Genomic DNA, 12,751 nt, shown 5'->3' on the forward strand with positions numbered 1-12,751 from the left:
GGTGGGGGTCACCCCCAGAATGCCAACCCCACCTGAGTGAGGGCTGGATAAGGGCACCTGAGGAAGCCCCATTGGACTAGGGCAATAGGAGAAGAGCCTTACAACACCTGGATGCGACCACCAGGATGCTTTGAATCAGGCATCCTGTGACCAGGCAGAGGGAAGCCCACCAGCAGGCCATGAGTGCGAAAGCTGCTCCAGGCAGGTGTCTTGCCAGCTCGAGTCAGGAAGAGCCTCTAGGCTCACTATTGCACCCCAGGATCTCTGCCTCTGAAAGTTGCCGCTCTGGGACCCCCTGCAACTCCCCGATCAAATCCTGGAGTTTTTATGCGGCAAATATTCTGGCATTCTGCCCCACCCCCCACCCCGCAGATGACCCTCCAGGGGGCAGAAGGCGTCCAGGAGCCTGTAGGAAGCGGAACTGCCCGCTAGGAATCCATCGCGAATGCGAGATCTCCTTTATTGCCGTTGTTTTGACCTTCACGATCATATCACCCGCAGAGGAACGCAATTATTAATACCTGCGTGGATGCAACGATGAGGCCAAATGCGTCTCTCCATTAAAATGCACCAGAAGAATACAGGAATGAGCTACGGTCGCAAAAAGGGGGATGTTGCAGAGACGCCCGGGAAACCAGTCCCACCCGGGGCCGCGCTCGCCTGCCCGCCTCCGGGGAGTCCGCGGCACCTGCTCAGAGACTCCAGCCCCGAGGCCGAGGGGCCCCGGAGGGGAGGGGCCGACAGAGCCAACGAGGAGGAGGAGGAGGGGAGCGCATCCCCTCTCCCCCCTCCCTCCTCCTCCTTCCTCTTTCTTTCATTCTCTCCCTTCCTCCTTCCTTCTTTCCTGGCTCGCTCCGCCCCGCCGCGCAGCACAGCCCGGCCTCCCCCCGCCCCCCCACCGCACCGGCGCCTCCCTCCCTCTCTCGCTCTTCCTTCTTGATCTTTGCCCACCCCACCCCCGCGCCGCCGAGATTCTGCCCCCCTTTCCCCATCTCTGCTCCGCATCTCTTCCACCTCCCTCGGAGGCGGATCCCCCTGCCCCTCCGAGCGTAACCCCCCCTCCCTCCCTTCTCTCCCTCCCCCTCCCCCTTCCTTGCTGATCTCTTCCCCCCCCCCCCCCCCGCGCCGGGAATCCGCCCTCCCTCCCCGCATCTGTGGGGCCCCCTCTCCTCCGCCCCCCTCGGATGTGGACCCCCCCCCCCGCACCTGCTATGGAGTCCCAGTGCGACTACTTCATGTATTTCCCGGCCGTGCCCTTCCCGGCGCGGGAGGTGCTGCTGGGCGAGCCCGGGCGTTACCGGGCGCTGCCGCGGCGCAACCACCTTTACCTGGGCGAGACGGTCCGCTTCCTGCTGGTGCTTCGCTGCCGGCCGGGGGGCGCCGGTGGGGAGGGTGGCGGGAGGGCGCCCTGGGGGGAGCTGGCCGGGTCCCTCTCTGCCCTGGCCAGCGTTAGCCCCGGGGCCAGCCTGGGCGGCGAGGCGACGCTGGGCGGAGAGCCCGAGCCGACCCGCGAAGACGACGAGGACACGGCCCCCGGGAGCCTCTTCCGCGACTGCCGGGCGCTGCTGACCCACGGCCAGGGGACCCCCGGGAGACCCGCCGCAGGAGTAAGGCCCGGAGCGGACGCGGGTGGCGGGGCGGTGAGGCGGAGTGCCTCGCGGGAGGAGGAATCTGGATCCGGCCCGCTGACGCTTCCCTCCCGGCCCGCGCAGGTGCCCATGGAAGAGCCCATCGTGTCCACGGACGAGGTCATCTTCCCCCTGACCATCTGCCTGGACAAGCTGCCCCCCACCACCGTCAAGGCCAAGGTGAGACCCGGGCAGGTACGGTGGGGCGGGGAAAGGAGAGGAGGAGGCGCCCCTGGGTGGACACCCCACTCCCACCCCACCAAACACCCACGGATCGTTCTTGCGCCCCCAGATCGTGGTGACGGTTTGGAAGCGGGACCAGGAGAAGGCGGAGGTGCGGGAGCGCGGCTACCTCAGCATCCTGCAGGATCGGGCCCCCTCGCAGACATTCCGGGAAGAGCAGGGGGCTTTCAAGGCGCAAGGTGAGCGCTCAAGACCCAGAACCCACTCCCCCCAGCACCTCTGAATTGAGAGGAGCGTGGGGGTCTCCTCCAAACACCCCCCTCTCTCCACCTGCCTTCCAAAAAATTCCTCTTAGGTGCATGGGGCGGGTATCACCCTCTGACCTTTGACCTCCTCCCTGCAGTGAGCACCATGCTGACCGTCCTGCCCCCTCCGGAGCTCAAGTGCCAACCCCTGAATGTGTCGGGGAAACACCTGACGGTACTAAAAGGTGCGTGGATGGGGGGAGCAGGGGGGCATTGGGGGAAATGTGGGGAGCAGCTGGGGCAGGGGCATGATGGGGGCAGGGGGCCTCTCCATCTTCCAGGGACCTGCCAATGGCCAGGCTCTGCCCTTTCCTGTGGATGGTGCCCCCCCCCCCCATATGTGTAAGCAGGGCTGGAGGACCAACATCCTCTCCCCACCAACTGGAGGGTCTCCAAGTGAAGGCTGGGTGCAGAGAACCTCTGGAGAGCTGAGCATCTGCAGACTCAGGCCCAAGGCTCAAACCCCACCTGGAGTCCAGCCTTCTCTTCTCACACTGTACCAGCCAAGCGTGAAAGGAGGGCCCATTCTAGGTTCCTCCTCACAAGATCACAGAGACCCATGCTGAATCAGGTCCAGGGGGCTCACCTAGGCAACACCCTGTCCTCACAGTGGCCAAATGCCCCTTGGAACCAGGAAATCCAGATAGACTGTCTCTGGACCTGGAGGTTCCATTGGATCATCAGAAGAAGCTGCTTGATCAAGCACACAGGTGTCCTGGAAAGTCCAGCTGATCATGGTCTCTCTCTCTCTCTCTCTCCACCCCCAACATTCCTGCTGTGATGATGGGGGCCGCCAGGCTGATGATCCAGGGACTCCCTTGGAGGAGTTGAACTCCTGACTAGAAGCCACCAGTAGCCCTCTCCTCCTCCATGAATGTGTCCAGTCCTTGCCATCCAGGTGGGCAGCCATTGCTGCCTCCTGTGGGAGGGAGTTCCATAGATTAATGATGCACGCCATCCTTTGCAACAGCACCTGTCTCTTTCGATCCCAGGACCTTTCCCCTGCCTTTAATCTTTTGCACACCCACCCTCTTTTCCCCCACCTCCAGTTTTGAACGCAGCCTCGCAGGAGGAGCTCTCTGTGTGGGATGTGCGGATCCTGCCCAATTTCAACACCAGTTACCTTCCTATGATGCCAGATGGGTCCGTCTTGCTGGTTGATGATGTCTGGTAAGGGAACAGTTCGTGGGAGGGCAGTCAGCTGGAGGTGGTGACCCCCCAATCTGCCATTGTGGCCTGGAAAGGCCTCCATTCGGGGGCTTTGGACCTTTGGTCCCCACCCTGCACTCAGGTCTCACCTGTGGCTCCTAGAAGCTGTCAGCAGGTGACAGCAGCCACACTCTGGGAGTGTCTTCGACTGGCCAGCTCAGACAGGTGAGGTTGGCTAATGGGTCTCAAACCCCCAGAGAGTTAGGGGCTTCCCCTGTGTGCGGCCAGGCTCTGGTGGATTGAGCAGATGGGATCAAGAAGGGGTTCAACGGTCAAGAAGACAGTTTCTGCTCCTGCTGTGGATGAAGAAGGTGAGGGGCAGGTGGGGCTCGTCCGTCTGGGAAGGGAGCCCCTCTAAGGGAAGGAAAACTCTGATCCTACACCTCTGCTGCCTTGCAGGATATTTGAGGGGGAAGAAATGGCTAAGGAGTAAATCCTATGCAAATCCAGAGTCCCTAAGATGCTTGGATGGCGCCTTGCCCTGGCTGAGGAAAAGGGGTGCTGGTGCCACGCCCCCGCAGGCAGCACACCACGTTCCTGGGCACGCGGGCAGCGTTCCACACCCCCAGGACCACTCCTTCTGGCAACTCCTGCAGCCCAGCTGGTGGCAAACATCTTGCTCTGCTTTCCTTTGGAGCCCGTCAGCCAGGCCAAGAAGGGGGTGTTGTCGTCTGGGAAGCCCAGGACCTCCAGACACACAGCCTTGGGGAGGTCACTTCAGTGCTGCTGACGCAGCTTACTCAGGATTGCAGAGGGTTGGGCTGGATGACCCTTGGGGACCCCTCCAAATTCTTCAGTCCTACAGTTCTACAGGGACGGGGCAGTTGGAGGGATGGAGGCAGGAGTCTTGGAAGGTGGGGGCCTCTTTCCTCCCCTGTTTACCCCTCTTTCTCCCCCTTTCTCTCCAGCCACCAGTCGGGGGAGGTGTCCATGGCCTCCTTCTCCCGGGTGCCCTCGGCCACAGCCTCCTGCCCCTGCTCCCTGCGGGCCCTGGAGGAGCAGAACTTCCTCTTCCAGCTGCAGGCCCCCGAGCAGCCCCCGCCAGACAGCGCCAAGGAGGTGAGGCTCTGCCCACCAGGCTGGGACCCACCCCACTGGCACCCGGTGGGGGGGGGATCGGGGGGGGTCTGCCTTGCTGCCAGGATTGCTGCCAGCTCCTCAAGGCAGACACTGGGGTGGGGCTAGAGCAGGGCTTCTCCAAGAAGCACCTCCCATTTTAGGGCAGGATAGGATAGTCTTGTATGAAGAAAATAAGGGGTTCTTTGGTCCAGTGGTCCATTCTTATTAAGTTTCGAATGCATTACACAAGCAATATGTTTACTGATGCCTTATCTATTCAGCAATCCTCTCCACAAGTTCTGGTGTTGGGGTGGAATAAAAGTATCTTCTGTCTCATTTATAAAGGAAAAGAAAGGAAGCAAAGTTCACCAAAAGCAGGTCTCCCTGCAGCGCGTTTCGTTCCCCTTCTGGGATGAGTGAGGCATTCTGATACAGCCCCATTCCAAATATTATTTAGCCAGACTTCAAGGGGGAATTCCATAAATTGTTGCCAGTTTCAGGCTAGTGTTAATTGCACTGCTGATTAAAAAAATATATCAATTTCTGCTTTGACAGTTATTGTTTAAATTTGAGCCTAATGACAACAAGGCAAGAGCTGAATTGGAAAACATTTATTTATTTATTTATTTATTTATTTATTTATTTATTTATTTATTTATTTGCAGAATATAGATAGGTATATTTTCAAAACAAGAGTAAGGCTTTTGTGTTGACGAGATGAAAGTTTGTCCACCTTAAATTAGACCTCATATAAATGAGAAACATGGGCAGTTTCTCTGTTGCCAAAACATGAGAACTGCAACACGGGAGCATGCCTCTGGGCTCTTGTGGGATATACGACCAGAAACAGTATCCCAACCTCTCTTCGAGAGCACTGGCTGTTCTTCAACTCTGAGAAATATGAAAGATCAGAGAAGAGAAAGGCGTCTTTGTGTCAGGGAGGAGAGGAGGGCTTCTTTGTCTCAAATTAGGCCTAATATAAATGAGATTGCCCAGCAAAGGCAGGCTCACGCCTCGCACTGACTTTGTATACCTCCTGAAGGTACAGATGGAATAGACTCATTTATAAATATATTTTGGGAAGGATGCATGTATTTTCTCTAGCTCCATTGCTTTATGCTTTCTAGGTGTCCCGTCATCACACTACAAAGTAGTTGCCTGGAGCTGCTTCTTTTTGTATTTCTTATCCATAAAAAAATCAGTGCAGTGCAAGAACATTTTTGTTCTGAACATCTGACCCAGAGAAAGAAGTCTGAGAGCCATTGGACTAGATGTCCCTTGGGAATCCCTTCCTTCTGGGATTCTGAGGGAGGGGCCATGGGGGGAGAGGCGGGATGTGCTGCATGGGGTGGGCAGCCAATCATTTCCTGCCTGCCAATCATTTTAAGGGGTGAAACTTAATTTTTGCAGCGAGGGGTCTTAAAAATATATTTGGGTGCGAGGAATCCATATCTGCTATTATTTTAGGGAGATTGGACGACAGTTAGCTTGGTAAGTCTATATTTGATTAAGAAGCACATAAACTGTTCTCAGAAAACCAAATAATTTTAATTTTGACTTCTGAAAGGTAGGCAACAGGTAATATAAAATATGCAATGCATACTATATAAATAAAAGTAATAATTTTAGTATATAATATAACTGCAAGTACTTGACACTCATTTTTAATTATATCTAGGGCATTTTACATGTTTTACTAACCAAGCAGAACTAAATTGCTTTAATTTAAGCAAAATATCTCTTGAATTCCTAAGTCCTGTCACAACTTTTTAGTGCCCCTCATTTTTGGAAGTTGCAAGTTGAAAAATGCAGCATGCCCTCCTGATTTGGTTGAGATTCCTGCCTTGCAGAGGGTTGGACTGGATGACCCTTGGGGTCCCTTCCAACTTGACCATCCTATGGCTCTCTGGTTTAATTGCAGGGCCTGGAAGTCCCTCTCATCGCTGTGGTCCAGTGGTCAACCCCAAAGCTGCCTTTCACCGCCAGCATCTACACCCACTACAGGTAAGGGACCTTGAAAAGAGGATCAGACATGATATCAAAGCAGAAAAGAAAGTCAAATATTTGGGAGTGTGGTTCGACCCAGAAACTTGAACCTATTTCAAGTTAAGTATGTTGGGTTGAAATTTTAAAAAGACCTCGAAAAGTTTTCCTCACCCCTCCCTGATTTATTAAAAATAAATAAATAAATAAAAAGACCTTGAGAAATGGAACTGAAGGAAGCTTTCATTTCTAGGGAGAATATCTGCGATCAAAATGAACTTTCTCTCCAAGATGCTTTTTCTGTTTCAGGCCTTCCAGTATTTAGTGGCACTCACTGCTTAAAGCAATGGAAAAAGGATGTAGCTAATTTAATCTGGCAGGGGGGAAAGCCCTGGACTAAATATGAAATTTTAATTGACATAAAGAATAGGGGGTGTGGATTTGGGCTCCCAGACTTGAAAATGTATTATGAAGAGGCTTGTTTATGTTGGATGAAAGAGTGGGTAGAGTTGAAAAACACAAATGTTCTGGACCTTGAAGGATTCATCCTGATGTATGGATGGCACACTTGCCTGTGCTATGACAAAGCCAAAGTTCACAAGAGAGTTCATAATCACGTGATAAAGAATAATCTATATAACGTGTGGGTGAGATATAAAGAGCTCCTAGAAAGGAAGACCCCCTGGTGGATCTCCCCTATGGAGACAGTTGCAGTTAAAAAACTAAAGCTGAGTAAGAATTGGGGTACATACAGGGACCTCCTTGAAATCAAAGAGGACTCTATAGGACTTTAAAAAACAAAAGAGGAGCAAAGCTGGATTCCAGACTGGTTCCAGTACTTTCAAATGCACTAGGACTTTAGGAAAGATAATGACAAAGGGGTTTTTTTGGAAGGGAAAGAATTCAGGAAAGCAGTATTGGGAAATAATAAAAAACTAATATCTAGACTTTATCAAATTTTACTGGAATGGGAGATCAAAGACGAGATGGTCAAGGAAGTAATGATACACTGGGCTATTGATACTGGACACAGCATTGAAACATTGAAATTTCAGCCTGGGAGAAGCTATGGAACAAAACTATTAATATTTCGGCTTGCTACCTGATAAAAGAAAATATGCTGTACAGGTGGTACCTGACCCCCAGTAATCTTGCTAGTTTTACAGATGAGGGTCTAACCTCTGCTGGGAATACTCAGAGGTTGAGGAATCCTTTATCCATATGTGAGGGCAGTGTAAACTTGCCCCAAAGGTCTGGGGGATAGTCTATGCCAGCTTATAAAAATTCTCCAGATCACGTTTCCAAAAAACCCAGAAGCTTTTCTACTGATCCCTACAAAGGTTCATAACCTATTCCTCTATGTGACAGCTGCAGCCAGACTAGCTAGAATATGCCAGAAGTTGGAAAGGAAAAGAAATTCCAGCTAAAGAACAATGGCTGCAGAAACTAATAGAATTTGCGGAACTCGCAAATCTCACAGCCAAAATAAAAAACCAAGATGGGGGGGGGGGGGAAACAAAGGGTTGGGAGAGCTTTGGGAAATATTTAAAAAAATATGATGCTAAAATCAATCTACAAGTAGGGGGTGTATAAACAATAAATATAATGAAGGACTACAAGGAGAAAACTAGGGTGGAGTTACAAAACAATATGCAGCCAAAACTAGGTTTATTAAGAATGCCATGGAAGGGAAGGTTGGGAAGTCTGTACAAAACCTCCATATGATGGTTAAAAAAAGAGGATCAGGCATAGTCCTGCAAGAAGAGAGGGAAATACAGGGCTACTGGACTTGGTCACGTCACAGAGTGACAGCAGCAAAGGGGGGCCAGGCCCACCCGCAATTGGCTGGACCTCCACCCACTTCGTCCACAAGGTGTTTCTCTCAGTCATGCAGAAATCTTGAGCTGCGATTCCTGCCCTGCCAGGGATGGGTGGGCTAGATGGCCCTTGGGGTTCCTCTTAACTCCATGAGGACGATGGACGCTGCCTCCCCGCTGCTGGCTGCCCATCTTGCTACTCACGTTCCCAGGGACAAAGGGGACCTGGCCCCCCAGGTGGGGTGGGGTGGGGCAGGACCCTGCCCCTCCCTGCCCTGACACTCAGCACAGCTTCCCTTCCTCCCTTAAGCTGCTAAATGCTTTGAATGTGTGATTCTTTCTTATGTTTTTATATGTTCTGGAAGCCCAGCCAGATGGGTGCCGTATTCTTCTTCTTCTTCTTCTTCTTCTTCTTCTTCTTCTTCCTCTTCCTCTTCCTCTTCCTCTTCCTCTTCTTCTTCTTAGGCTCCCCAGCATCCGCCTGGCCCGCCCCCGATTCGTCATGACAGCCGAGTGCGAGTCTCCGGTCGCCCTTCACCGCCGCTTCACCGTCACCTACACCCTCATCAACAACCTGCAGGACTTCCTGGCTGTGCGTCTGGTGTGGACTCCAGAGAGTGCGGCTGCTGGTGAGGGCATGGTGGGCTGGGCTGGATGACCTTTGGTGGCCCCCACCCAGCCCAACCATTCCATAATTCTATGGCAGTCACTCCTTCCTTGGAGGATCGCCATCTGTCAGGCATTCTTTTGTGACCCTTGGGGTCTAGGGTTCCATGATTCTTCCCTCCTGTTTTGGGGAGCAGGGAAGGAGGGCAGTGGAGGAGGCTGGCAGGGCTTCTCTGCGATCCCTAGATGACCCTGAGTTTCCATGATTCTATGAGTCCTGCCTGGAAATACTTTCTTGGAAGGTCTTTAGGGAGATGCTGGGGAGCCATTTCTCAGGGATTCTTTAGCATTGGACTAGATGACCATTGGGGATCCCTTCCAACTCTACGGTTCCTTGGCGCTCTTGGAGCTGGAGCATGAGGAAGTGGGTGACCAAGAGCTCCTGGGCCATGCTCACGGGGAACAGAGCCTCCCAGCTCAGGGACAGTCTCCCCGCAAAAGCGGGAGCTGGTGGCTCTCGCTTGTGGGCTCCTCTGAGGCACCTCAGGTGGGACAAGGCTGCTGCCCTTTCATTTCCTGACACCCCCCAGGCAAGAAGCTGTCCTGCGAGGAACGGCGCGCCATCCAGGACGCCCAGGATGCCATCGTCTGCCACACACCGCTCAACAACTTGGGGTTCTCCCGGAAGGGCAGCGCCCGGACTTTCTGCGTCACCTTCCAGGCACTGCGTGCCGGGTTGTACGAGGTAAGAAGCCCCTGTTGCCAGCACATGCTCCCATCCGGGCTCTGGGACTTCTTTCTGCAGGGGGGGGGGCTGGGCTGCATGGCCCTTGGGGGATTCTTGACAATGCTGTGGTTGAATGCGGGCAGATTTGGGAAAGGTAAAAGAAAGACTTCTCTGCACAGCACAGTTAACCTGTGGAACTCCCTCCCACAAGAGGGATGGCATTAAGAGAGGATGGACTTTCCTTCATCTGTCCCAAATCTTCCCAGGGGCTGGTAGCTGTCACAGCCCCCTCCCTGAATCTGCCCAACCCTCTGTTAAAGCCATCCAAGTGGATGTCCAGTGCTGCTTCCCGTGGCAGTGAGTTCCAGAGTTCGACTCTTGCAAGGTGGCCCCAGTTGCTGGAAACCACAGGCAGGGAGAGAGTGGTTATTGCACTTGGATTTTGCTTGCGGGAATCTCACAATGGGCGTCAGGTTGGCCACTGAGAGAAGACGCTGCCTGGTCATCTCTCATGGCTGCTTGAGCTGAGATTCCTGCATTGCAGGGGGTTGGACTAGAGGACCCTCAGGGTCCCTTTCAGCCCTAGAACACTATGGTTCCAAGGGTCTGTGACTGGATGGGCCCCTTTGGCCCAGCAGGCCCTTCTGATGTCCTTCTGGCAGAGTGGAGATGGGATTGTGGGGCTCTGAAGAGGACCTTGCTGGTGTCTGTGCTCAGGGTGGTGCTGATGGGCAGCCAAGCCCTTCCTTCTGGACCTGCTGAGTTGCAGGGAGATGGACTGGATGACCCTCAGAGCTCCCTCCCAACTCTACAGTCCACTGCTATTGGGAAGCAGCAGCAGCTGCTGCCCTCCTGGCCTCCCGCTCTGTTTGACACTGCCCAGCTGCAGAAGGAATGGACCTCTTTCTCTTTCTCGTTCTCTGCTCCCCGGAAGCTCTCCCAGCACATGAAGCTGAAGCTGCAGTTCACCGCCAGCGTCTCGAACCCACCTCCCGAGGCCCGGCCTGTCTCCCGCAAGAGCAGCCCAGGCAGCCCGGCTGTCCGGGAGCTGGTGGAGCGTCACCAGGCCAGCCTGGGCCGCTCGCAGAGCTTCTCCCACCAGCAGCCGGCCAGGGGCCACCTCATGAGGTGGGTGCAGGGGGTTCGGCTAGATGGCCCTGTGGGGTCCCTTCCAATTCTACAATCCATGATTCTCACTCTTTCAGGGAACAGGAAGGGAGGGTAATGAAGGAGGCTGACTGAAGGGGCAGGACTCCGGGGGTTGGGCTAGATGACCACTGGGCTGGATGACCACTGGGAGCAACACTCCAGTTCTGGGTCCTCCTCTTTGGGGACCCGGGAGGAAGGATAATGGAGGAGGGTGGGCTGAAGGGGGCAGACAAGAGAAGCAGGGCTCCTGGGTTCTCCTGGGGGTCTGCCAAGCCCCCCCCTGCCCCCCCACTGAGGCCTCTCTTTCTCTCCCCCACCCACAGGTCCGGCAGTGTCATGGAGCGCAGAGCAATCACTCCCCCCGTGGGCTCCCCTGTGGGGCGCCCCCTCTACCTGCCCCCCGACAAGGCTGCCCTTTCCCTGGACAAGATTGCCAAGCGGGAGTGCAAGGTGCTGGTGGTGGCCCCTGTCACGTGAGGTGGGGGGCAGAGACCCCACCCCCTTTCCCTGCTCTCCTCCAAAAGGGAGACGCTGCCTCCTGCCTTGCAAGGGAACAAACCTCCTGCCTCCCCCGCGCCCAAACCTGCAAACGCCCCAGTGCTGCCCCCCATGGAATAAAAGCCGCGCATGTGACCCCCCCCCCGGAAAAATCTCAGCACACCCAATAAATGTGGGGGGACCTTCCACTTCTCTCTGCTCTTCCCTTTCCCTTGCGGGGGCTCAGAGCTGCAGCCCCCCCCCATGAGACAACCCCCTCACTGTGCCATCTCCCACTCTCCTTCTGGGGTTTTTGGCTGCTCCCCCTCCCCACATTTGCTCCTTCAAAATGGGGGACACATACCCCCAATCTCTTTGACTTCGTCCTCCATGGTGTGTGCAAATGAGGCCAAGCATGTGGGGGGGGGGCAGCTCCCCCAATTGCCCCATGCTGAGGATCAGGAATCAGCTGCTGCTGCTAAACCTTGGAGTTTGACGGTACACCCACTGGACAGCTGCATTGCAGAGGGTTGGACTAGATGACCCTCGGGGTACCTCCCAACGCGACAGCTCTATGGTTATGGGACGAATCTGTGCTGCCCCCTGCTGGTGGAGGGGTACCTTTGCTGCTGCGGATCTTCTGGATCACACTGGATTGTGCCACTTCTGAGGACTGGGAAGGGGGCAGATTTCTCTTACAGCCCACCCCATTTCACACTGGCAGCTGCTACATCCACGGGAGAGGGGTGGGCAGGCCTCCCCCCCAGCCCCTCCTGCCATCTCAGGCCAAAGGGCCCCATTCCATTGCACTTTATTTAATTTTTATGTTATTTATATATTTTTTATTATTATTTGCCTCCAAAGCATCTCCGACTCCACGTTGTGTGTTTTGCAAATAAACTGCGCTGGCTGGTGGAGAGCGTTGGTGTGTTTTTGGGGGTGTTGCAGGAGTGGGGAGAGACACTCCTCCAAGGAAGGACGTCTAGCGGACGCCCAAGGAAGCTGGACGCCGGATGATTCAGGACAGATGAGAAAAAGCCCTTCTTCGCACCGTAGAGTTAAACTGCGGAACTCCCTCCTGCAGGAGGCCATGGTGACCTCCAACTTGGAGAGCTTTAAAAGAGGAGGAAACAAATTTGGGGGGGAGGAGAGAGCTGGCGGGGCTCCTGGCCAGGATGTTCTGCCTCCACAGTTGGAGAGAAGGCGGCTTCTGAAGGGCACTTGCTGGAGACCACGGGACGGGAGAGGCTCTTGGGCGCCGAGGAGCTGGAAGCTGCGAGCTCCGGCCGGCCTGCCGTGCAGCTGCTCCGCCCACTGAGCCGCGCTGCCCTTCCCCTCGGCCTGAGCGAGAAAGCGGGCACCTCGAGGGGGGCCCCTAGAAAGGCCTCCTGTCCCCTCGGGAGGGCGGGGGGGTCCGGGGGGGTTGGGGGCGAGCTCCTCCTCGCCTCCGAAGACCCAGGGAGGGAGGGAGGGAGCCTCCCCCCGGGCGGCCACTTCCCCCAGCAAAGCCTCTTCCGCCCAAACGCATCGCCAGACGCTACTTCCGACGGAAGCGACCGGCAGTCGTTCTCGGTCCCCCTGGCGGACTAGAGGGGGGGAGTGCCACTC

General features: G+C 55.1%; 1 protein-coding gene across 1 annotated transcript; it reads left to right on the forward strand.

Annotated features, from left to right (window-relative positions):
• Positions 1-1,119: 1,119 nt before the first annotated feature.
• Positions 1,120-12,056, forward strand: TRAPPC14 (trafficking protein particle complex subunit 14). Its single transcript, XM_083710417.1, has 11 exons — positions 1,120-1,607; positions 1,713-1,808; positions 1,921-2,050; positions 2,215-2,301; positions 3,166-3,286; positions 4,234-4,384; positions 6,306-6,388; positions 8,650-8,813; positions 9,381-9,535; positions 10,452-10,645; positions 10,990-12,056. The coding sequence occupies exons 1-11, from the start codon at positions 1,185-1,187 to the stop codon at positions 11,141-11,143; spliced, it is 1,758 nt and encodes a 585-aa protein (XP_083566543.1). The 5' UTR covers positions 1,120-1,184; the 3' UTR covers positions 11,144-12,056.
• Positions 12,057-12,751: the final 695 nt, after the last annotated feature.

The sequence above is a fragment of the Podarcis gaigeae genome, assembly GCF_964106915.1.
Source record: "Podarcis gaigeae genome assembly, chromosome: 13".
Lineage (NCBI taxonomy): Eukaryota > Metazoa > Chordata > Lepidosauria > Squamata > Lacertidae > Podarcis > Podarcis gaigeae.